Source organism: Eretmochelys imbricata, chromosome 28, assembly GCF_965152235.1.
Source record: "Eretmochelys imbricata isolate rEreImb1 chromosome 28, rEreImb1.hap1, whole genome shotgun sequence".
NCBI lineage: Eukaryota > Metazoa > Chordata > Testudines > Cheloniidae > Eretmochelys > Eretmochelys imbricata.
In genome coordinates, this window is record NC_135599.1 from 6,837,772 (window position 1) to 6,860,970 (window position 23,199).

At 53.8% G+C, this 23,199-nt stretch overlaps 3 protein-coding genes and 1 non-coding gene across 4 annotated transcripts in view; 2 read left to right on the forward strand and 2 right to left on the reverse strand.

The window, feature by feature from the left end:
• LOC144258328 (uncharacterized) overlaps positions 1 to 23,199 on the reverse strand; it is a 119,256-nt gene that overhangs the window by 65,661 nt on the left and 30,396 nt on the right.
• The window catches only part of LOC144258256 (uncharacterized), a 190,458-nt gene that overhangs the window by 24,696 nt on the left and 142,563 nt on the right, over positions 1 to 23,199 (forward strand).
• On the reverse strand, positions 2,425 to 16,951 carry LOC144258280 (uncharacterized). Its single transcript, XM_077806726.1, is given in 6 exon segments — positions 2,425 to 2,801; positions 2,804 to 4,039; positions 4,392 to 4,505; positions 13,452 to 13,578; positions 16,513 to 16,622; positions 16,868 to 16,951. Coding segments are annotated over 5 exon segments (1,698 nt in total). The 5' UTR covers positions 16,594 to 16,622; positions 16,868 to 16,951; the 3' UTR covers positions 2,425 to 2,661.
• Positions 7,112 to 7,231, forward strand: LOC144258364 (5S ribosomal RNA). The gene has a single exon (XR_013344689.1). It is a non-coding gene; the product is annotated as a 5S ribosomal RNA (ribosomal RNA).

Below are 23,199 nucleotides of genomic sequence, written 5' to 3' on the forward strand. Positions count from 1 at the left end.
GTATACAATTAAATTGCTGCAGAAAAATAGCTATTTTTTAATAGAAACTCCAACTCCGGTAACTTACAGAGATTCTGGTGCAGGCCTGGATCTAGTTCCTAGCCTAGACCCGGGCCACCAAGTTAAAGAAAAACTGGCCACGTTTCAGGAAGCTGTTCTGCACTAGCACTGCTGAGATTTTGAGGGGTTTGGTAAAGGGTTCTACTTCAGAGAAGTGTAAATGTACCCAAGGCAATGCCAAGGCTTCGGAAAGAAGGAGAAACGGTATATGCCGAGTTAGAATCATAGAATCATAGAATATCAGGGTTGGAAGGGACCCCAGAAGGTCATCTAGTCCAACCCCCTGCTTGAAGCAGGACCAATTCCCAGTTAAATCATCCCAGCCAGGGCTTTGTCAAGCCTGACCTTAAAAACCTCTAAGGAAGGAGATTCTACCACCTCCCTAGGTAAAGCATTCCAGTGTTTCACCACCCTCTTAGTGAAAAAGTTTTTCCTAATATCAAATCTAACATACGTAATGGGGACAGCCTAACTGATGTACACGTTTTCCACCAGCCTGGGCTCCCTTACACTGTCCTGCTGAGCCAGGCCCTCCAGCACACACACAGGCAGGGGCACACCTAGCTGCAGAAAGACACTGAAATCAGCACTGCATGGGAAGACTTGAGCTAAGGAACTGCCCAGATACTCACGTGCACACCCCTGGAGTGCAAACCCAAAATTGTATTGTCTTGCACTGTACAGCGTAAGCTCATGAAATTCACTCCCTCTGTCCATGTGGAGGGAGATGTGCACAGCTTTTTACACCTCCCAGCTATGAATAACTGGTTTTAGAGAAAACAAAAACAAGTTTATTAACTACAAAAGATAGATTTTGAGTGATTATAAGGGATAGCCAACAGATCAAAGCAGATTACCCAGCAAATGAAACAAACACACAAGCTAAGCTTAATACTGAAGAAATGGGTTACAAGTAGTAATTTCTCACCCTAAATGTTGTTTTAGACAGATTGCAGAGCTTCTTGAAGGCAAGCTGCTCTTGCTTGCAGCTTAAAACTCCAGGTATTTCTTTCACAGGCCAGATACCTTCCCAGCCTGGGCTCAGTCCTTCTGCACCGCCCCCCGCCCCCGCCCTTTGTCTTTGTTTCTTAGATGTTTCCGGCAGTCATCCTGGGCAGGAATTTAGTGAAGAATGAACATTGATTAAGCCACTCCCCAGACTTAAATAGATTTTATATATGGCGAGAACCCTTTATTTTTGAGTGTGGTTCCCCCCGCAGTGGAAAAAATACTGGTATTCTATCATGGAGTCCAGTACAAGGTGATGTGATCACATGACCCTGCAGTGTCAAAACAGCCATGAGTCAGAGGTTGTTTGTGGCATGCCAGATACGCTTCTCAGAAAGGTGGGAGATTAGCATCTTCAAAGATAAATTGTTCTTCCTAATGGCCAATCCAGACTGATTGTATTCTGTCTGGTGGGCGTTCCCCAGGTGCAAATACTTTTGTAGTACAGATGTATAGCCGATATTCCTAACTTTAGATACAAAAAGGATAATGCATACATAGGATAATCACATTCAGTACATCATAACCTTTCCAATGGACCTCACATGACCCATCTTGCATAAAATACATCTTAGATATGCTATAATTATAACAATATTTCTATGAAGAATATGGGGGCATACTGTCACACCCACCTCACAAAGAGGTAGACTACATGAAAATGAAAGAGTCAAGTGAAATTCCAGAGCAGGTTACATCTCAGGATTCAGAATTAGGACAATAGATTCTCCCATCACATTCTCCTCTGATCCATTCAAACCTGCTGGACTCAGCACCGTCTCATTATTGAATTACATTACTTACAAAAGTTTTAGCAATATAACATCCTCATAAGGGAGAAAAAAACACCCCAAGTGGCTTTGCCAATAGATGGAAACTGGAATTCAAACTCCAAATCATCACACTGTGTTTGGGTTCCATTTGAATTCCTCTTGCAGGTCTTTGACACTTTCGTCTCTAGTCATAGTGCCTCTGATTTAGGATTAAAGAAATCAAAGCATCGTCTCCAAGCACAGACAGCTGAGAACACTGCACCACACGACACTTTGAGAGGTGGAGGGATAGAATGCGAAGAAGATAAACTCTACATGCCTCAGAAAGGAGGAAACCGTTCTGGAGTGCTGGGGAAGGAAGGAACCACTGAGTCACCCCATCTCCTTCCAGCGTCACAGAGGCTGAAGTGACAATTTTTTCCTACCCCTGCTTCTCTTCATTATATATAAATACATTATAACTGAAGAAAACGTCCTCAAATGCTGTTGGGCGCATTCCAGAGCAATGTGAGAACAACTGAGAATGATACAATCTATCATTGGTCACTCTAAAAACAACAGTGCAATAAGAGGAACAGTATAAATGTGATGCTCCTTGTTTTGTGGAAGGAGAGACAAACTCCCATTACTCCTGGGACAATGGAGTGGATAGTAAGGACAACCAGGTCCACCTCAAAAAAGAGAGAGCTGCAAAAGACAAAAAATGGGCAACTCGTCTGGACAAGCTGAGGGATAACACTGATGCAAACGGTTCAAACAGCTTTAAAGGTTACTATGTGGGAATTAGCAAAAGCATTAAAGAACAAGTGTTGGGACAGCCCTAGAGGTTTTTATGGTGTTTAGCTCCCTTGCAGATTCTCTGATGATAGTTAAGGGCTGAGCTCCGAGTGAAGCTTTTCCCGCACTCACGACATTCATAGGGCCACTCCCCCTTGTGGGCTCTTTGATGTCTGATAAGGTTGAGCTCTCATTGAAGCTTTTCCCACACTCGCTGCATTTATAGGGTTTCTCACGTGTGCGGATTCTCTGATGTTGAGCAACATTTGGGCTCTGAGAGAAGCTTCTCCCACACTCACTGCACTCATAGGGACTCTCTCCTGTGTGGAGTCTCTGATGTCTCGTGAGCTGTGAGCTGCGAATGAAGGTTTTCCCACACTCACGGCATTTATAGGGTCTCTCTCCGGTGTGCATTCTCTGATGTGTATGGAGGTGTGAGCGGCGACTGAAGGCTTTCCCACACTCACCGCATTTATAGGGTCGCTCTCCTGTGTGTATTCTCTGATGTCTAGCAAGGTATGAGGAGTGAGTGAAGGCTTTCCCGCACTCGCAGCATTTGTAGGGTCTCTCCCCCATGTGGATTCTCTGATGTCGAGTGAGGTGGAAGCTGCAGTTGAAGGTTTTCGCACACTCAGAGCATTCATAGGGTCTCTCTCCCGTGTGAATTGTCTGATGTCTAATGAGATTTGAGCTCCGACTGAAGGTTTTCCCACACTCACAACATTCATAAGGCCTCTCCCCTGTGTGGATTCTCTGATGTGTCTTGAGGTCTGAGCGGTGAGTGAAGGTTTTCGCACACTCAGAGCATTCATAGGGTCTCTCTCCCGTGTGAATTATCTGATGTCTAATGAGATTTGAGCTCCGACTGAAGCTTTTCCCACACTCACAGCATTCATAAGGCCTCTCCCCTGTGTGGATTCTCTGATGAGTCTTGAGGTGTGAGCTGTGAATGAAGGTTTTTGCACACTCGGAGCATTCATAGGGCCGCTCCCCTGTGTGGATTCTCTGATGTGCAGTAAGTTCTGAGCTCTCAGTGAAGCTTTTCCCACGCTCACACCATTCATCGGGTTTCGCACCAGTGTGAATTCTCTGATGTTTAATAAGGGCTGAGCCATCACTGAAGTTTTCCCCACACTCAGTGTCTTTTTTCTTCCTCCTTCCTGTCAGGATTCTCTGCTGGGCTGTGGTTTCTTTGAGGTCTTTGTGAGTTCCCTGACAGTAAATAATTTTATTAAATTTCTCCCCTGGCTGGTTTCCCTGCTCTCTCTCTGGTCTTTGCTGAATCTCACAGATTTTTCCCTGCTCATGATTCCTGGACATGTTCCCTCTGGTTATTTTTGATAATATTCCGTGAGGTGCAACTTGCGCAGCATCTTCCTGCTGAGACTTCTGCTCCTCATTCTCACTCACCATTGCATCACCTGCTGGGACAGAGAGAGAAACCTCAAACAGGGATAGAAAAGGAAAAAGCAAACCAAAATAAGTGCTGGAGAGATGTCAAAAACCAGGAACTGAATTCCCCTAACTCTTCCCCAAAAAGGGAGAGAGGAGGGGATCAATTCTGCCTTCATATCAAATCCAAATGGTCAGTAGCTTCCCACTGATATGTGTCAGTTAGGATCTGTAGGAAGCCATAAGCTATATATGCCCTGAGGATACACCATCTGCTGGGGACAATCCTCCTGAACTCAGAGAGCTCCCGAGGTCTTTGTAGGGTATCCCAGATTTTTCCATCAGGCACTTACAGATTGAGTTAGTTTAATATTTCCTCACCTGCGCAAGGACGTCTCAGGAGCTCTCTTTCCCCTGAACCCTCGAGGTCTGGGACCCATGGCTCTTTCCCTTGTTCCAGCTGGGAGATAAGATCAGGTTTGGAAACTGGAAACCCTGCTCAGATGAAAGAAAACAAATGACATCAGGTGAATTCCTAAGACTTTGTAATAAAAAATAATTATTAATTTAACTCAGTGCTTAGTAAACCAGTGAAATCACAGGGCCTCCTCTCCAGGTTCTGAAAGGTGCAGAACACCCTGCTTATGAGAGGTTGAACTATTCACATATATGCTGGGAACACACACAGACAGATACTGTGACAGTCTGTAACTGTATATTCACTCTTTTGCAAAATTATGATATATTTTGTACAAAGTATGTCTTGTTAGGCATAATTTGGAAATTGAATATATGCTGAACTTTATTGTCCTGTTAAAATATGTGTAGCAACACTGTGTATGTAAACACATGAGATTTTACTGTAGATGTTTCTGAAAAAATGCTAGAATTCTGCAGAACAGCCAGAGACCAGTTCCTCAGAGACAGCAAAGCTATCACCTGGTTAAACGGCCATTCTCCAGCAGGGGGAAGGTGTGAACAAGAAATTTACATTCCATCTCAGGGACGGCTTGAAGCTCAAATCCACAGCAGACAGCCCATCACCATGACTCAGCTGAAAAATGAGGCTGTTTCTAGCACAAAGGACTGAAGAAGAAGAAGAGGTGGGAAAAATGCTTGAGAGTATCTCTCCCCTTTTCTCTCTGCTCATCACAACAACTCCTGAAGAACTGAAATTGGGGAGGCAGGGTCCTGGCTGAAAGGAAACCCAGTTTGTCACAGCATATAGCGGGAGGAACACATTCACTGTGAATCTGTTTTAGCTTAAGTTAGATGTTAGTTTGCATTTTATCTTTTATTTCTTTTGTAACCAATCCTGACTTTTATTCCTCATTACTTGTAGTCACCTAAAATCTTTTCTTTCTGTAGTTAATGAAGTTGTTTTATTGTTTTATATAAGTAGCGTGTTTGGATTAAAGTGTGTGAGAAACTCCTCTTGGGATAACAAACCTGTTGAAGGTCATTTTCCATTGATGAAGTGAGCAGACTTTATATGACCTTGTATTGTTTAGTGATGTGCTGGAGAGTGCCAGGGGGACAGTCTGGGACTAGCGAATTTGCAGGTGTTCTCCTGCAGTATAATTCACAAGTGGCTGACTAGCACCACCCAACACTGTGCGGCTGAAAGCGAGTTACATGCTGCACACAGTGTGTTAACTGACCAGGAGTGGCTGATCTTACAGCAAAGCAGTATAAAAGGCAGTATAAAATGGCCATCAATGGCTATTAGCCAGGATTGTGACTCTAGCCTCTGGTTGCCAGAAGCTGGGAATGGGTGAAAGGGGATGGATCACTTGACGATAACCTGTCTGTTTATTCCCCCTGGGGCACCTGGCATTGCCATGGTCAGAAAACAGGATCCTGGGCTACATGGACCTTTGGTCTGACCCAGTATGGCCGTTCTTATGTTCTAAACTACAGAGAAGGTAAATCCATGTCTTAGAAATTGAAGACTCCAGACAGAGGTCAAGTCTCCCTGGCACTGCTTTTTGCTGACAGAGAGGTCCAGAGACAATGCGAGAGTCCTGGGGAAGCTGGGAATGGCCAGCATGGGCTGGTGGGGTTCTGTGCAGTATGGAACAGGAAGGGCAGGGAGATCACTGAATGCAGGATCTCAGCACTATTCGAGGTCAGGAAGGCACATACTGCGGCATCGGGGAATCTAGTGAGCCCAGTGTAATGGGAGGGAGTATGAAAATCCCTGGCTGTGGAGAATGCTGGGAAATCAGAAGCAACAGACACAGTCATCTGGAAAAGCAGAATGTGAAAAATAAGGATCAGGCCAGGTGACTTCAGGAATGATGGACCCCAAGATCCAAGGAGCCTGCAGAGAAGAGAGATTGTGGCTATTGCAGATGGGGTTGGGGGAGCAAGACTCAAGATGTTTCACTACCATCCTAGGCCATTGTCACATGCTGGGGGGCAATCCAGACCAGTGCGGAGTTGTGTCATCTGTAATCCTGGGTGATCTGAAATGTTCTGCTGGAGCTCCCTTGTCTGGATGCTCCCAGCCAGCATTCAAGGACGCACTGAATGTCTGTGAGATAAATAACCCTGGACCAGCAGCTCTGACCCCAGCAGCCTGCTTCTTACACCCCGGCACATTCTGGATTCTACCAGCCTGGTATACACCTGTCAGAGACAGTAACACATCCACTCCTGAATTTTTCCCAAACCACGTGCTCTGCACTGTCTACTTTTTTCCTGGACCATTCACAAGAATAATAAGGCTTCTTTGCACCTCGTGGCCAAGGGGGGGGGGGGGGGAGGAGGGCTTTGAAATTTTTTCAGCCCTTTTTCTCGGGGTTTGACCTGGTGGCTGAGCGTCTCGCCGTTGGCCCCCGGCCGCCCCGCAACGCTGAGGACAGGGATCAGGCCCCTGGAAGTCGGAAAAAAAATTTCCCCGATGCCAGAAGGGGGAGGGGGGGAGCTCCAGCAGCCAGGCCAGTCCCCGGAGCTCAAAAAAAAAGGATCGGGCCCACCTGAGGCAGGGGGCCCTGCTGCACGGCAGGCGACGCGGGGGAACCGGGGGAGCCTGGGATTCGGTCCAGCAGGCCTGGGAGTCAGTAAGGGAAAGCGGACGAGGTGGCGCGAAGCCGGGTGCCTACGGCCATACCGGACCGAACGCCCCCCGATCCCGTCCGATCTCGGAAGGTAAACCGTCCCGGGCCTGGCTAGTATTTGGATGGGTGACCGCCAGGGAATCCCAGGTGCTGTAGGCAGCTTTTCCCGGTCTGAACCAGCTCTCTCCTTTTCTGGGGAAGAAGGGCGGGAGACGGGGTGGGGGGGGTGGTGAAAAGCCCCTGGTCGCCCCTCAGCCCCTGGCTCCTCCAAGTCAGATGGTCACAGCTGGAGGACAAGGGTGTGGGTGACGGGTGCCCAGCTTCCCCGCTGGCTTCCTCCACTGGGGACCCATGGCCCCAAAAGAAGCCACAGGGTGAGCCCCCGGCCCCGTGACGGACTCGTTCAGACCTCTGGCCCTAATGGAAAAGTCGAAAATCCCACCCCCCCTTTCAGCGGGACCAACCTGGAATCCTGTCTGACGTTGCGGTTCCCTTGGTCGGCAGAGGTGACTTTGGGCGACCCCTTCTGGAAATCCGCGAGACAACCGGCCATCAGGTCAACCCATTAGTTTGAATGGGGTTGACCTGATGGCCGAGCAGGGACTTTGAAAATTTTTCAGCCCTTTTCCTCGGGGTTGACCTGGTGGCCAAGGGGGGACTTTGAAATTTTTCACTAATCTGACAATACTACTTTCCAGCAAGAGGGCAGAGCACCCCCTTGCTCCGTATCTCCCCCAAAGTCGAAAGGGCTTGGCTCCTTTGTCTTCTTAAATGAAAGATAACTTGGGAGTCTCCGCCTCTCTTTGGTATAGTTCAGTGAACCTTTGAAAGGGAGTTTTCTGAAGGTTCCCCTCCAAAGTAAAAGTCATTCAAGCTGTGAGGAAGGAGGCCTGGAGTCTCGCGATGAAGGAAGTTCAATGCTGGTTTCCTCCCCTGCTGGTGTTTGCTAAAATGCAAATTGGCCTGTTTCTGCGATATCCTCTCCTACCTGATGCTGAGTGGTTACCTCTGCATAGTTTGACGGTTTCTTTTATGTAAATTGCATTCCCATTTTCTCTTAATGTACCTTGAATATGCCTTCAAGGTAGCAGAACCACCCGTCTTTGTCTAGGGTGGGGTAACTTCAGCCCTGGCTGGCAGCCGTGCTTTAAGAACAGCATTCCCAAAATGTCTGTACTTCTGCATTTGTCCTCCAGACATACACTACGCAATATTAATGAACATGATGTCGTTAGCTTTCTATTACTATCTTAGGCTAGGTACACACTACAGCTCACATTGGTATAACTTATGTCACTAAGGGATGTGAATAAACTGCCCCCCTGAGCAACAGAAGTTACACAGACTTAAGTGCAGGTGCGGACAATGCTATGCCAGCGGGAGATCTTTCCCCACCGACATAGCTGCTGCTGCCCGGGCTGGAGAAATTAAGTCAATGGGAGAGCTCTCTGCCACTGGCTTAGGGCATCTGTCCCTTCCTTTCAAAAACAGCAGAACCTCAGAGTTACGAACCCCAGAGTTACAGACTGACTGCTCGACGACACGTCATTTGGACCTGGAAGTGCTCCATCAGGCAGCAGCAAAGACACACACCCACACCCCGCCAAACACAGTACCACACTGTGTTAAACATAAACGACTAAAAAATAAATGGGAAGGTTAAAACAAAAGATTGGACACGAAAAGGAAAGGGTTTCTGTGCTAGTTTCTTTTAAATTAAGATGGTTAAAAGCAGCATCTTTCTTCTACAGAATAAACTTTCAAAGCTGTATTAAGTCAATGTTCACTTGTAAACATCTGAAAGAAGAACCACAACGTTTTGTTCAGACTTACGAACTTTTCAGAGTTCTGAACAACCTCTATTCCCCAGGTGTTCGTAACTCGGATGTTCTACTGCACAGTTTAAGACATTAGCGAGTTGGGGTACAATGAATGGTTTCAGCGGGCCTGACCCAACTCCTCATTTCGTCCAGCCCTCCATTGCATCACAACTCCCTACAGGACCTATGTCATGGTTCGTCTCTTTCCCCCTGCCCCCAGACGTCCCAGGAACTCTTCACCCCAAACCTACTCCCCACCAGCCTACCACCGCCTGGACACTCCCCTGCTCTCCAACACCCTCCCTCCCACTGCCTGGACTCTCCCAAGGATTGGTATTTATTATTTCTATTACTGTAATGCTCATATCTCCAGCCACTGACCATCATCCCACTGTGCTGGACGTTCTACAGACACAGAACAAAAACAGTCCCCTGCCCCACGGAGCTGACAATCTAAGAATCAGACAAGAGACAGATGGGGACAGACAGACAGATGGGGGAGGTGTCCCAGTTTGTATGTTGGGCCAAATGCTAATGAAGAGATTGTAAAATCTTCAAGAGAGGAAATTTACACAAAATAATAAACAGCAGGATCCTGTTTATGAGGTAAGATCATGGAATGTGGAGGTATATTTGGCAGTACAGAGATACACCCTGCATCCTCCAGCGTGGCGGCAAGCTGGCAGTGTGATTTGTCTCATGAACAGAAGGTCACAGCCCAGCCCGGCTGTAAAATGCTTAGAGACCATACCTTTTCTCTGTGAGCAGACTGTCTCCAGGGCAAAAAGCTCACACAGCTTCCACCTTCCTGGACCTGACGTCGGAGCATTCAGCATCCCCTTCTCACACCGTGCGCTTCCCACGGCGAGTCCGCACAGGCAGGGCTTCTGGGGAAGCCAGAGGGTCCTGCCCCCCAACTCCGCAGTCAGACGTGACTCTCAGCCAGCCAGTAAAACAGAAGGTTTATTAGATGACAGGAACACAGTCCAAACCAGAGCTTGTAGGTACAGGAATCAGGACCCCTGAGTCAGGTCCATCTTGGAGCCAGGGAGGCCAGAGCCCCGTCTGGGCCCCCCTCCATTTCCCCAGCCAGCTCCAAACTGAACTCTCCAGCCCCTCTTCTGGCCTTTGTCTCTTTCCTGGGCCAGGAGGTCACCTGATCTCGTTGTTCTCCCACACCTTCAGTTGGCACCTTGCAGGGGAGGGGCCCAGGCCATCAGTTGCCAGGAGACAGGGTGTTGGCCATTCTCTGTGCAGTCACCATCACGCTAGGGCTCTGCAACAATCACACACCTTTATCCCACCACCTAGATACTTAAGAACTGCCTAGGGGAAACTGAGGCACCCCCACAATATTCAGAGGAAACATTAAGAACATTAAGGCCAATCCTCGCCCACAGACAGCCCGCCAGCCTGAAGCATATTCTCACCAGCAACGACACACCACACTGTAGAAACTCTAACTCAGGAACCAATCCATGCAACAAACCTCGATGCCAACTCTGCCCACATATCTACACCAGAGACACCATCACAGGACCTAACCAGATCAGCCACACCGTCACCGGTTCATTCACCTGCACGTCCACCAATGTAATCTATGCCATCATGTGCCAGCAATGCCCCTCTGCCATGTACATCGGCCAAATGGGACAGTCCCTATGTAAAAGGATAAATGGACACAAATCAGATATTAGGAATGGCAATATACAAAAACCTGTAGGAGAACACTTCAACCTCCCTGGACACACACAATAGCAGATGTAAAGGTCGCCATCCTGCAGCAGAAAAACTTCAGGACCAGACTTCAAAGGGAAACTGCTGAACTTCAGTTCATTTGCAAATTTGACCCCATCAGCTCAGGATTAAACAAAGACTGTGAATGGCTCGCCAACGACAAAAGCTGTTTCTCCTCCCTTGGGGTTCACACCTCAACTGCTAGAAGAGGGCCTCATCCTCCCTGATTGAACTAACCTTGTTATCCCTAGCCTGATTCTTGCTTGCATATTTATATCTGCCTCTGGAAATTTCCACTCCAGGCATCCGACGAAGTGGGTATTCACCCATGAAAACTTATACTCCAATACGTCTGTTAGTCTATAAGGTACCACAGGACTCTTTGCCACTTTTATCTTAGACTAAGTCTACACTACAGACTGTATAGCAGCAAGAAAGTCTCCCATCTACTTGCTCTATGCCAATGGGAGATAGCTCTCCCACTGACATCATTAAACCCGCAACGAGTATCTCCCGCCAACAGAGCGCTGGCCACACCCCTGACCGACAAAAGCTTTACCGATAAAGGCTATGTCCACACTAGCACTTAAGAGATATGTGTTAATCAGAGCAGTGACTGGAGGTGTAACTGTGTAGGAAGGAGTACTGCGTAAATGGATTTGGGGGTCATAGTGGACCACAAGCTAAATATGAGTCAACGGTGGAACACTGTTGCAAAAAAAAAAAAAAAAAAAAAAAGGCAAACATCATTCTGGGATGTATTAGCAGGAGTGTTGTAAGCAAGACACGAGAAGTAATTCTTCTGCTCTACTCTGCGCTGATTAGGCCTCAACTGGAGTATTGTGTCCAGCTCTGGGCACCACATTTCAGGAAAGATGTGGGCAAACTGGAGAAAGTCCAAAGAAGAGCAACAAAAATGATGAAAGGTCTAGAAAACATGACCTCTGAGGGAAGATTGAAAAAATTGGGTTTGTTTAGTCTGGAGAAGAGAAGACTGAGAAGGGACACGAGAACAGTTTTCAAGTATGTAAAAGGTTGTTACAAGGAGGAGGGGAAACAATTGTTTTTTCTTAACCTCTGAGGATAGGGCAAGAAGCAACAGGTTTAAATTGCAACAAGGGAGGTTTAGGCTGGACATTAGGAAAAACTTCGTAACTGTCAGGGTGGTGAAGCACTGGAATGAATTGCCCAGGGAGGTTGTGGAATCTCCATCATTGGAGGTTTGAAGAGCATGTCGGACAAACACCTGTCAGGGATGGTCTAGATAATACTTAGTCCTGCCATGAGTGCAGGGGACAGGACTAGGTGACCTCTCGAGGTCCCTTCCAGTTCTATGATTCCCAGAGCTTTGATGATTATTTCAGTGCATCTGCAAACAAGCTTTCCCATGAGGCATTGCAAGCCCTACCCAAAATTCCATTTGGCTACCTGCACTGTGGGATAGCTACCCACAGTGCAGTGCTCCATGCATCGATGCAAGCGATGCTAGTGAGGACGCACTCCGCCGACACAAGGAGCATGGTGTGGACACACAAGATCGACTTGCTTAATTCACAACCTTGATGTCGACTTACATAATGTCGACTTAACTTCGTAGTGTAGACATGGCCTCAAAAGGGCTTGGCAATTTGAGTGCGTCTATCGCTTCCCAGTTGAGAATATTTTCATGTAAAATCCACATGCAGACTCTGACATGGTCTGCTCTTGAAAGTTTTGCCAGGATAACTCTGTTGTTTAGGACTCTGAAAAATCACCCCTACCCCACACCAGTGCTGAGGGGGCTCTGGGCTGAGCCTGAGGCAGGGGGTTGGGGTGCAGGAGGGGGTGAGGGGTGCAAGCTCTAGGAGGGAGTTTGGGTGCAGGAGGGGGCTCCAGGCTGGGGCAGTGTTGGGGTGCAGGAGGAGGTTTGGGGTGCTGGCTCTGGGAGGGGGCTTAAGTCTGGGGTTTGGAGTGCAAGAGGGGGTTGGGGTGCAGGAGGCAGTGAGGGGTGCAAGCTCTGAAAGGGAGTTTGGTTGCAGGAGGGGGGTCTGGGCTGGAGTAGAATGTTGGGGTGCAGGAGGGGGCTTGGGGTGCTGGCTACAGGAGGAGGGTCAGCACTGGGGCTTGGGGTGCAGGAGGGGGCTCGGGGTGTTGGCTCTGGGAAGAGGCTCAAGGCTGGAGCTTTTGATGCAGGAGGGGGTTCAGGGTGCAGGAGAGGGTATTGGGTGCTGGCTCTGGGAGGGGGTTCAGGGCTGAGGGTTGGGGTGTGGCCTCCTGCCAGGCAGCACTTACCTCCAGCGGCTCCCGGTTGGTGGTGCAGCTTGGCTGCTGCTAAGGCAGGTTCCCTGCCTACCCTGGCCCCACGCTGCTCCCGGAAGGGGCTAATGTGCCCCTGTGGCCCCTGGGGGGAAGGGATGGGGGGCACGTGGCTCCACATGCTGCCCCTCTCTGCAAGCACCTCCCCCGCAGCTCCCATTGGCCACAGTTCCCCGTTTCTGGCCAATGGGAGCTGCGGGGGCAGTGCTTGCAGGCAGGAGCAGCGCACAGAGGGAGACCCCCAGCACCCTGCTCCCCCAAGCTGTGCTGGCCACTTCCGGGAGCGGCGTGGGGTCGGGGCAGGCAGTCCCACTGCACCACCGGTTGGTGACCACCGTGCTGAACTGTTCATGTGCTCTTGCCCCCCAAGCGTTGTGTAGCGGGGGACGGGAGAGTGCTCGTGTGTGGGTCACAGGCATCTTCGGAGGATGCTGAAACTGGGCAGAGGAGAGGTGGCATTGTAGGGGTGACATGAACCTTAATTAGTCACTTCCCCTTCTAGTAACCACGGGGACAGGAATCCTTACCCAGCGAGGTCACATTCTCGTAGGTCTCCTGCATGACGTCTCTGTAGAGGGCTCTCTGAGCGGGGTCCAGCAGAGCCCCCTCTTCCCTGGTGAAATACACAGCCACCTCCTCGAAGGTCACCGGCCCCTGAAAGAGCAAGAGTCCAACCCTCAGTCTCTGCTGTCCCACTCGCAGCCCCACTATTCATGGGGGAGAGGAGACAATCAAAAGGAAGTTCTGGATGGCTCACCATCAACACAGTCCCACCCCGCTCAGAGCATCCAGAAAACACCAGGGTGAGGGGACAAAAAGAGCCCCTTGTCTCTCCCAGCACATTCATCACACAGCTACTAAGCACAGACTTTGCCTATCTTGGCAGCCATCTCTCACAGAGGGCAGACACAGATGTCAAGATTCAGCACAGAATCTGCTGTGCCAGCCTTGCCTTTGGCAGACTGCCTCGCCAGGCGTTTAACAATCACAACACGCACTAGGCGTTTAGTTTACAAAGCGGGTGTAAGCCCAACTCTCCTCCCCGGCTGCGAGACATGGGTGACCTACAGAAAACACTGGAAAAACCAGGAAACCCAGCCCCAGCACTTTCTTCGGAAGATCCTCAACGTAAAGAGGGAGGATCATCGCACTAATGTCAGGGTCCTCACAAACGCCAACATCTTCAGGGTTGAGGCCCCTATTATCCAGCACCAAATGAGGTGGAGTGGGCACTGTGTGCGCATGCCTGATGTGTGCTTACCAAAACAACGGCTGTACGCCCAACTCACCAAAGGAGAAAGGAAATGGGGAGGCCAAAAGAAATGCTTTAAAGACACCCTCAAGAAAAACAGCAAGAAATGTGATATTGACTTGTCAGAGCAGGAACATCCCCTTTGCAGGAAAACTGCCTTGCCCTGGTCACAGAAAGACACCAGAAAAGAAAGGAAAGACAACGGTCACGCAGCAATCGTGGCCCAACCCTGTCTTCCAACACCATCTGCAATGTCTGCCAATGAGCCTGTGGCTCAAGGATCGGACTCCTCAGTCACCGAAGGACCCACAAAAAATCAAACCTGTGGAAGAGATCCTCAACCTCGAGAGCTCGCCAGCGACTAGCCACAGACTGATACAGGAGATGGAGCCCCCAGCAGGGTCCAGGGAGAACTCCCTGGTAGGAAGCCCAACACCCTCATCATTGTGAAGAATTGGATCTGAAGGGAGAGGCATGTCCCCTAAGCCTCACCGCTGGGTTCCCCCTCACACAGCAGCCGCTGGTGAGTTGGGTCAGGCTCCAGCACTGGGAGTCTGGTCCGTTTTCCTAGCCCCATCTAGGTGGGTTGTTTCCTGTTCCACAAAATTGGGGCATTTCCACCTCCAAACCGCATAGGTCTGTGTAATGAGGCCTTACTGAATTCCGGGAATTCCAGCCTTGTGGGAGGAGCCACTGGACCCGGGACCCAACATGATACGGGGGACAACTAAGGAATAACAGGGCTAGGAGTGGGGGGTCATAGGTTCAACATTAGGGATCTAGAGGGGATGAGGAAGCACCAAGCAGAGAATCCTGGACAGCACCACTGCTCCTCAAAGCTGTCAAGTGAGCCAGTGGATGCTGTCCAGAGGACCTCTGCCTGGATAGGTGAGCAAGGGAAGAACAGAAATAGGCACCTCCCCATCCAGCATCCTCCTGGTATTGTAGATGGCCACTTTGGCCAGGGCCAGGAGGAGGCTGATGAAGAGGTTTTGCGACTTCGTGGGGCCATGGACGGTTTATATAGGAAAAGATGTGGGGAAAGATGCAGCCAGAATTTCAAAAGGAGGTTCTGGAGGAGCCAGAATAGGGGCTGCAACCTGGTGCATTCCAGACAGGCGTGTGTCAGGGTCTCTCTCACAACGCAAAATGGACAGGTGTCGGTGGTGGGGGTGAACCACGCCAGGTACACGCCTGTGCTCACGGCTCTGTACACAGCCACTGTAGTGAGGAGAAGTGGCCTGCCTCTGACCTAGAAGGGGAAGAACCACCCTCTGTACCCAGTTGGGCAGAGCCAGACCTGCCTCGCCCTTCCCACCAGATGTGGATAGATGGGAGAGGAAGTATAAAAGTCAGAGCCTATACCTACCTATAACTGGATGTCACATTTCAGGAAGGATGTGGACAAATTGGAGAAAGTCCAGAGAGGAGTAACAAAAATGACTGAAGGTCTAGAAAACATGAGCTATGAGGGAAGATTGAAAAAACTGGGTTTGTTTAGTCTGGAAAAGAGAAGAATAAATTGCCCAGGGAGGTTGCAGAATCTCCGTCATTGAGATTATTAAGAGCAGGTTACACGAACACCTGTCAGGGATGGTCTAGATAATACTTAGTCCTGCCTTGAGTGCAGGGGACTGACTAGATGACCTCTCGAGGTCCCTTCCAGTCCTACCATTCTATGATTTGTATTTCAAAACTGGTGCAATGGAATCCCCGCTGATGGACCACTCCACTACTGTTAGGGCCCTGGGCTGGGAGCCGGTGGAGTCAGGTGGGCCCGAGTCCCCCTACCACCCTACCCTTGTGGTGGCAGCCTCCCCACTGTAGGCCAAAAGGCCAATGTTCACCTATCGCCTGCCAAAGCTAGGACACTAGACTATTCACCGCTCTGCCCTGCCTTAGCACTGGAGCCTTGCATCGTCAGTGCCATGCCCTGCCTGAGGGCCTGGGCCCCTAAACCGTTGTCTGCTCTGCCCCTGCCTAAGGGCCCAGAGCCGACAGACTCCCGGGTGGCCCTGCTCCTGTCTGGGGTTTTTCCCTGGATTGCTAATTCCCCTGAGATTAGGCAGGTGATCCTGAGGACATGGTGAGGCGGTGCGGCCTCCCTCTGACACAGAAGGAGAGGGACGATTACACCACCACTACAGTCTGTTCCTAGAATCTAAGACACTCATTAAACAAATTCCAGCAGGTTTGCCACACCCTGGCCTCCTCCCTTTCTCCACTCTGTGTATTTCCTGTCCCGTTCCAACCTCCAAACCAGACTGACGAAACCTTAATATGCTGTCTCTCTCGTCCAACAGGAACCCACCAGCAACCCCACCAATAATCCCTACCTGAACTGGTTCCTCTGCAGCCATTTCTCTTCCCTGTTCCATGAGAGGAGGGGATGAGCTGGTGTGAAACACGGACATCATTCTGCAGCCTGGCAGGGCGACAAGGGCAACTGTGGAGATTTAAGAACAGGCTTTAATTAATTTCACATCACGATTCCCCCAAGCCCTTTCCCTGCAGAGAGACATCCTAAATTCTGCCATTCTCGGAAAATGCTTCATTTCTTTATTACAGTGTAGACCTGACCCCTCCTGCCAAGCCCAGCTCACAGAAATATTTTTAAGTCCCCTCAGTCACAAAGTGTCTGAACAGAATGCTAGAAAAGATTAGAACCAAAGGAGTCCCTCCGACACTAACCCCAGGGCAGCCACACCCCAGCAGGAGGAATATGGAGTCAGGAACTGGCTTTTCTTCTCTCTGATCCTCCTCTTGTTCACAGCAAAGTGACACCGCCCAGGGATGCTGCAATACATGTGTCTGGGCAGATTAGAGATCTGGATATCTCTCTCCCCACTCACTTCTCCCACTGCCCCTTTCAGTCTCTTTCCCCTGTCCTGTCTCCCAGCCCTTCTGGCTGGGAAAGCCCCATTCCTTAATTGTCTGTCTCCCATGGCTGGATTTTTTTCCTGGCAATTGCTGAAAGGAGGAGAAACAAGGAGGAGCTATTTAGCATGAAAGTGAGTCTGCACAGTCCCCAGCACTTTCTCCAAGGTCTCTCTCACTTACCTGGAGTCTCTGGCTAAAAATGTACTATTAACAGAGCCTAGGGCTGCCCTAGGGGGCTAGTATCAGCTGGAGAAAGCCCTCACCTTGAACAAGTACAGAGAAAGCTTTAATTAAGGTCACTTCCCAGCACAGAACCCCATTGGGGGGAGCAGCAGCTGCTAAACCTGGTCTCCCAGATCACAATGGAGGCTGCAGCCTCTGACCCAGGAAGCTGAATCCCCATATCCTGAGCAGACAGTTTGAGCAGCCGTCCCTCTTTTAGCAACAATCAGAACTCTGTGGTAAGAGCAGCTAATGAAACCACGTCCCCACAGGGACAATTATTCATCTGGAGTCACTCCTTGTCTTTCCTTGCAGTGACTCCAACAACTCCAGGGGTCGGTCCTGAGGCCGGTTTTGTTCAACATTTTCATTAATGATCTGGATGATGGGATGGATTGCACCCTCAGCAAGTTCGCAGAGGACACTAAGCTGGCGGGAGAGGTAGATACACTGGAGGGTAGGCATAGGGTCCAGAGTGACCCAAATTGGAGGACTGGGCCAAAAGAAATCTGATGAGATTCAACAAGGACAAGTGCAGAGTCCTGCCCTTAGGACGGAAGAACCCCAATGCACAGCTACAGACTAGGGACCGAATGGCTCAGCAGCAGTTCTGCAGAAAAGGACTTGGGGATTTCAGTGGATGAGAAGCTTGACATGAGGCACCAGGGCGCCCTTGTTGCCAAGAAGGCTAAGGGCATATCTCTGCTGGCAATGCTCCTACTAATGCAGCCCATCGAGGGAAGTGATATTCCCCTCTATTCGGCACCGGTGAGGCCACATCAGGAGTATTGCGTCCATGTTTGCCCCCCCCCGCAGAAAGGATGTGGACAAACTGGAGATAGTCCAGCAGAGGGCAACAAAAATGATTAGCGAGCTGGGGCACATGACCTTATGAGGAGAGGCTGAGGGAACTGGGATTGTTTAGTCTGCGGAAGAGAAGAATGAGGGGGATTTGATAGCTGCTTTCAACTACCTGAGAGGGGGTTCAAAAGAGATGGATCTAGACTGTTCTCAGTGGTAGCAGATGACAGAACGAGGAGTAATGGTCTCAAGTTGCAGTGGGGGAGGTCTAGGTTGGATATTAGGAAACACTATTTCACTAGGAGGGTGGTGAAGCACTGGGAGTGCATTACCTAGGGAGGTGGTGGAATCTGCTTCCTTAGAGGTTTTTAAGGCCTGCTTGACAAAGCCCTGGCTGGGATGATTTAGTTGAGGTTGGTCCTGCTTCGAGCAGGGGGTTGGATTAGATACCTCCTGAGGTTTCTTCTAACCGTAATCTTCTGTGAGTGACTGTGGATTAATGCCTCGTTTCAATGACACCAGAAACACAGTTCAGAAAGGATGAGGCCAGAATCCTCCTCAACAGATCACCGTGTGGGAGCGCTCACCCCCTTCCCACCTCCCTCAACCCCCAGATCTAGGACAAGGACTCGGGAAGAATTTTCCCTACAGAACCTGAAGTTCCTGCAGTTTTCCAGAGAGGAGAGAAGCAGAAATCGATGGTGGTTTCACCTCATAGTGTTTGATAAAATGGATAGAAAGTTATTGCCAGCCCCTGCCGACCATTCACACAGGCAGAGGGTGCCCAGGGGGATGCTTCTTGAACAGGAGAAAGGAAGGGCTGGAGGTCCATAATAATTAAAAAGTTTACATTTCCGGTCACTAGCAAATAATGGCCACCATGGATCCACCTCAGCACTGTGAGAAGCCACCCCTCACGGGGACCCTTTGTCATGGGGTTTGGGATATTTCTGGACCCACGCTGCACTCAGAGGGACCTCCTCATCCGTGCCAGCTGGAGAAAAGAAAAGGTCCAGCCAACTCTCCTGTCGCCAGCTGGCAGCCACTGATCCCCCAAAGAGGGATTGGGTGGGTATTAAATATGTGGCTGGTCTCGTTCATCGGCCAAACCTTTTAACAGAGATAACGGGGGGGACAAACGAGTCTCAACGGAGAGGGGGAAGATGATCACTGGGCAGCTTAACCCCCTGCGATCTCCAGGACGGAGAAGGACTCAGGCCCACGGGTCCCCTCCAAGGAAGGAGACGCTGCTGGGGTTTAGAGACCTGGGGAAGAGCCCCGAACCCGAGGAGGGATTTTTTACTGACGTTGGATGATGACCTGGAATGAGGCCCAAAGCTGGGAGGCGAGACCCGCGGTCAGACAAGGCCGGAGAACTGGCGGGATTGGGGGTCGGTTTCTGAAAAGCAGAGAGAGAGGAAAGCGGGATGTTGGGGGTGGGGGGGTGTCGTGGCAGGAGGGGCTGTGTTGGGGGGCTGTGTCAGGCAGGGGGACGGTGTATTGAGGGGCTGTGTTGGGGGCTGTGTTGGGGGGCGGTGTGTCGGGGCAGGGGGGCGGTGTGTCAAGGGCTGTGTCAGGGGCGCCTGTGTCGAGGTGGGGGGCGGTTGTGTCGGGGGCCTGTGTTGGGGCGGGGGGACAGTGTGTCGGGGCTGTGACGGGAGGCTGGGTCGGGCCGGGGGGGCCGGTGTATTGAGGGGGGCTGTGTCGGGGTGGGGGGCGGTGTGTCGGGGCAGGGGGGCGGTGTGTCGGGGGCTGTGTTGGGGGGCGGTGTGTCGGGGCGGGGGGCTGTGTCAGGAGGCTGGGTCGGGCGGGGGGGGGCGGTGTTGTCGGGGTTGGGGGGCAGTGTGTTGGGAGGCTGTGTTGGGGCGGGGGGGCGGTGCGTCGGGGCCGGGGGGCTGTGTCGGGGGCCTGTGTCAGGGCGGGGGGATGTGTCGGGGGCTGTGTTGGGGGTCGGTGTGTCGGGGCGGGGGGCTGTGTCGGGAGGCTGGGTCGGGCCGGGGGGCGGTGTATTGAGGGGCTGTGTCGGGGCGGGGGGGCGGTGTAATGAGGGCTGTGGTCGGGGCGGGGGGGCGGTGTAGTTGAGGGGCTGTGTCGGGGTTGGGGGGCGGTGTATTGGGGCGGGGGGCTGTGTCGGGCAGGGGAGCGGTGTATTGAGGGGCTGTGTCGGGGCGGGGGGGGCGGTGTATTCAGGGGCTGTATCGGGGTCGGGGCGGTGTGTCGGGGCGGGGGGGCTGTGTCGGGAGGCTGGTCGGGCGGGGGGGCCGGTGTATTGAGGGGCTGTGTCGGGGCGGGGGGGCGGTGTATTGAGGGGCTGTGTCGGGGCGGGGGGGCGGTGTGTTGGGGCGGGGGGCTGTGTCGGCAGGGGAGCGGTGTATTGAGGGGCTGTGTCGGGGCGGGGGGGGCGGTGTATTCAGGGGCTGTATCGGGGTCGGGGCGGTGTGTCGGGGCGGGGGGGCTGTGTCGGGAGGCTGTGTCGGGCCGGGGGGGGCCGTGTATTGAGGGGCTGTGTCGGGGCGGGGGGGCGGTGTATTGAGGGGCTGTGTCGGGGCGGGGGGGGCGGTGTGTTGGGGCGGGGGCTGTGTCGGGCAGGGGAGCGGTGTATTGAGGGGCTGTATCGGGGTCGGGGGCGGTGTTGGGGCGGGGGGGCTGTGTGTGGGGGCTGTGTCGGGCAGGGGGCGGTGTATTGAGGGCCTGTGTCGGGGGCTGTGTTGGGGGTCGGGTGTGTCGGGAGGCTGGCTCGGGCCGGGGGGGCCGGTGTATTGAGGGGCTGTGTCGGGGTGGGGATCGGTGTGGGGGGCCTGTGTCAGGGTGGGGGGGGCTGTGTTAGGGGGGCGGAGTTGGGGCGGGGGGCTGTGTGGGGGGGCTGTGTCGGGCAGGGGGGCGGTGTATTGAGGGGCTGTGTCAGGGCGGGGGGGCGGTGTATTGAGGGGCTGTATCGGGGTGGGGGGCGGTGTGTCAGGGCGGGGGGGCTGTGTGGGGGGGTGTGTTGGGCAGGGGGCCGGTGTATTGAGGGGCTGTGTCGGGGTGGAGATCGGTGTGGGGGGCCTGTGTCAGGGCGGGGGGGGCTGTGTGGGGGGGCTGTGTCGGGCAGGGGGGCGGTGTATTGAGGGGCTGTGTCAGGGCGGGGGGGGCGGTGTATGAGGGGCTGTATCGGGGTGGGGGGCGGTGTGTCAGGGCGGGGGAGCTGTGTGGGGGGCTGTGTCGGGCAGGGGCCGGTGTATTGAGGGCTTGTGTCGGGGTGGGGGATCGGTGTGGGGGCCTGTGTCAGGGCGGGGGGGCTGTGTGGGGGGCTGTGTCGGGCGGGGGGGGGCGGTGTATTGAGGGCTGTATCGGGGTGGGGGGGCTGTGTCGGGCAGGGGGGCTGTGTGGGGGGGCTGTGTCGGGCAGGGGAGCAGTGTATTGAGGGGCTGTGTCGGGCAGGGGGGGCAGTGTATTGAGGGGCTGTGTCGGGCAGGGGGGCGTGTATTGAGGGGCTGTGTCGGGGTGGGAGATCGGTGTGGGGGGCCTGTGTCAGGGCGGGGGCTGTGTTTGGGGGGGCTGTGTTGGGGGCAGTGTCGGGCCGGGGGCGGGCAGTGTGTCGGGGGGGGTCGGTGTGTCTGGGGCGGGGGCTGTGTGGGGGGGCTGTGTCGGGCAGGGGGGGCGGTGTATTGAGGGGCTGTGTCGGGCCGGGGGGGCGCAGTGTGTCGGGGGGGGTCGGTGTGTCGGGGCGGGGGGCTGTGTGGGGGGGCTGTGTCGGGCAGGGGGGCGGTGTATTGAGGGGGCTGTGTCGGGCCGGGGGCGGGGCAAGTGTGTCGGGGGGGGTCGTGTGTCGGGGCGGGGGGCTGTGTCGGGGGGGGGGTAAAGGCGCAGTGTGTGTCCCCCCCCCCAGCTCTCTGAGAAAGGAGTGGGGAACAAGAGGGATTGGGGGGCTCGTGTCTCCGGGGAGAGGCCGGGGGGGGGCAGGGGACACGGCCCGAGGGCAGGGGAGGGGGCGCGGGCAGGTCCCTGGCGAGGCCAGCAGTGGGGGGAGGGGGACAGGGCGTTTGGGTAACGGGGGGGGCGGATCCAATTAACTCCCCCCCGGCCTCCTGCCCCGGGAATTGCCCCCGCCCCGCCCTTACCCGGCCTCAGCGCAGCGGGCAGAGGCAGCGCCCGGAAGTGACGCGGCGCGAGGGGGGAGCGGCGGTTGGGGCAGCGCGCGGGACCTTCCAACGGCCGCGGCCGGCTCGCGCCGCCTCCTCCCGGCAGCCACCGCGCGGCCCCGCCCGTCTCCTGCGGCCGCCGGCCCCGCGCTCGGACCCCCGCCCCCTGCCCCCCTCCCCCACCTGTCCCCCCGGCTTCTCCCCTCCCCCCAGCGCCCCCACCTGTCCCCCCAGCTTCTCCCCTCCCCCCAGCGTCCCCCACCTGCTCCCCTCCCCCACCTGTCCCCCCGGCTTCTCCCCTCCCCCCAGCGCCCCCACCTGTCCCCCCAGCTTCTCCCTCCCCCCAGCGTCCCCCACCTGCTCCCCTCCCCCACCTGTCCCCCCGGCTTCTCCCCTCCCCCCAGGCGCCCCCAACTGTCCCCCCCAGCTTCTCCCCTCCCCCCAGCGTCCCCCACCTGCTCCCTCCAGCGTCCCCCACCTGCTCCCTCCCCCTCCCCCAACTGTCCCCCCAGCTTCTCCCCTCCCCCAGCCCCCCCAACTGTCCCCCACCTGCTCCCCTCCCCCCAACTGTCCCCCCGGCTTCTCCCCTCCCCCCAGCGCCCCCAACTGTCCCCCCGGCTTCTCCCCTCCCCCCAGCGTCCCCCACTGCTCCCCCTCCCCCAGCGCCCCCTAGCTCCCCTCCCCCTCCCCCACCTGTCCCCCCGGCTTCTCCCCTCCCCCCAGCGCCCCACCTGTCCCCCCAGCTTCTCCCCTCCCCCCAGCGTCCCCCACCTGCTCCCCTCCCCCACCTGTCCCCCCGGCTTCTCCCCCTCCCCCCAGCGCCCCCAACTGTCCCCCCCCAGCTTCTCCCCTTCCCTCAGCGTCCCCACCTGCTCCCTCCAGCGTCCCCCACCTGCTCCCCTCCCCCCTCCCCCAACTGTCCCCCCCAGCTTCTCCCCTCCCCCAGCCCCCCCAACTGTCCCCCACCTGCTCCCCTCCCCCCACTGTCCCCCCGGCTTA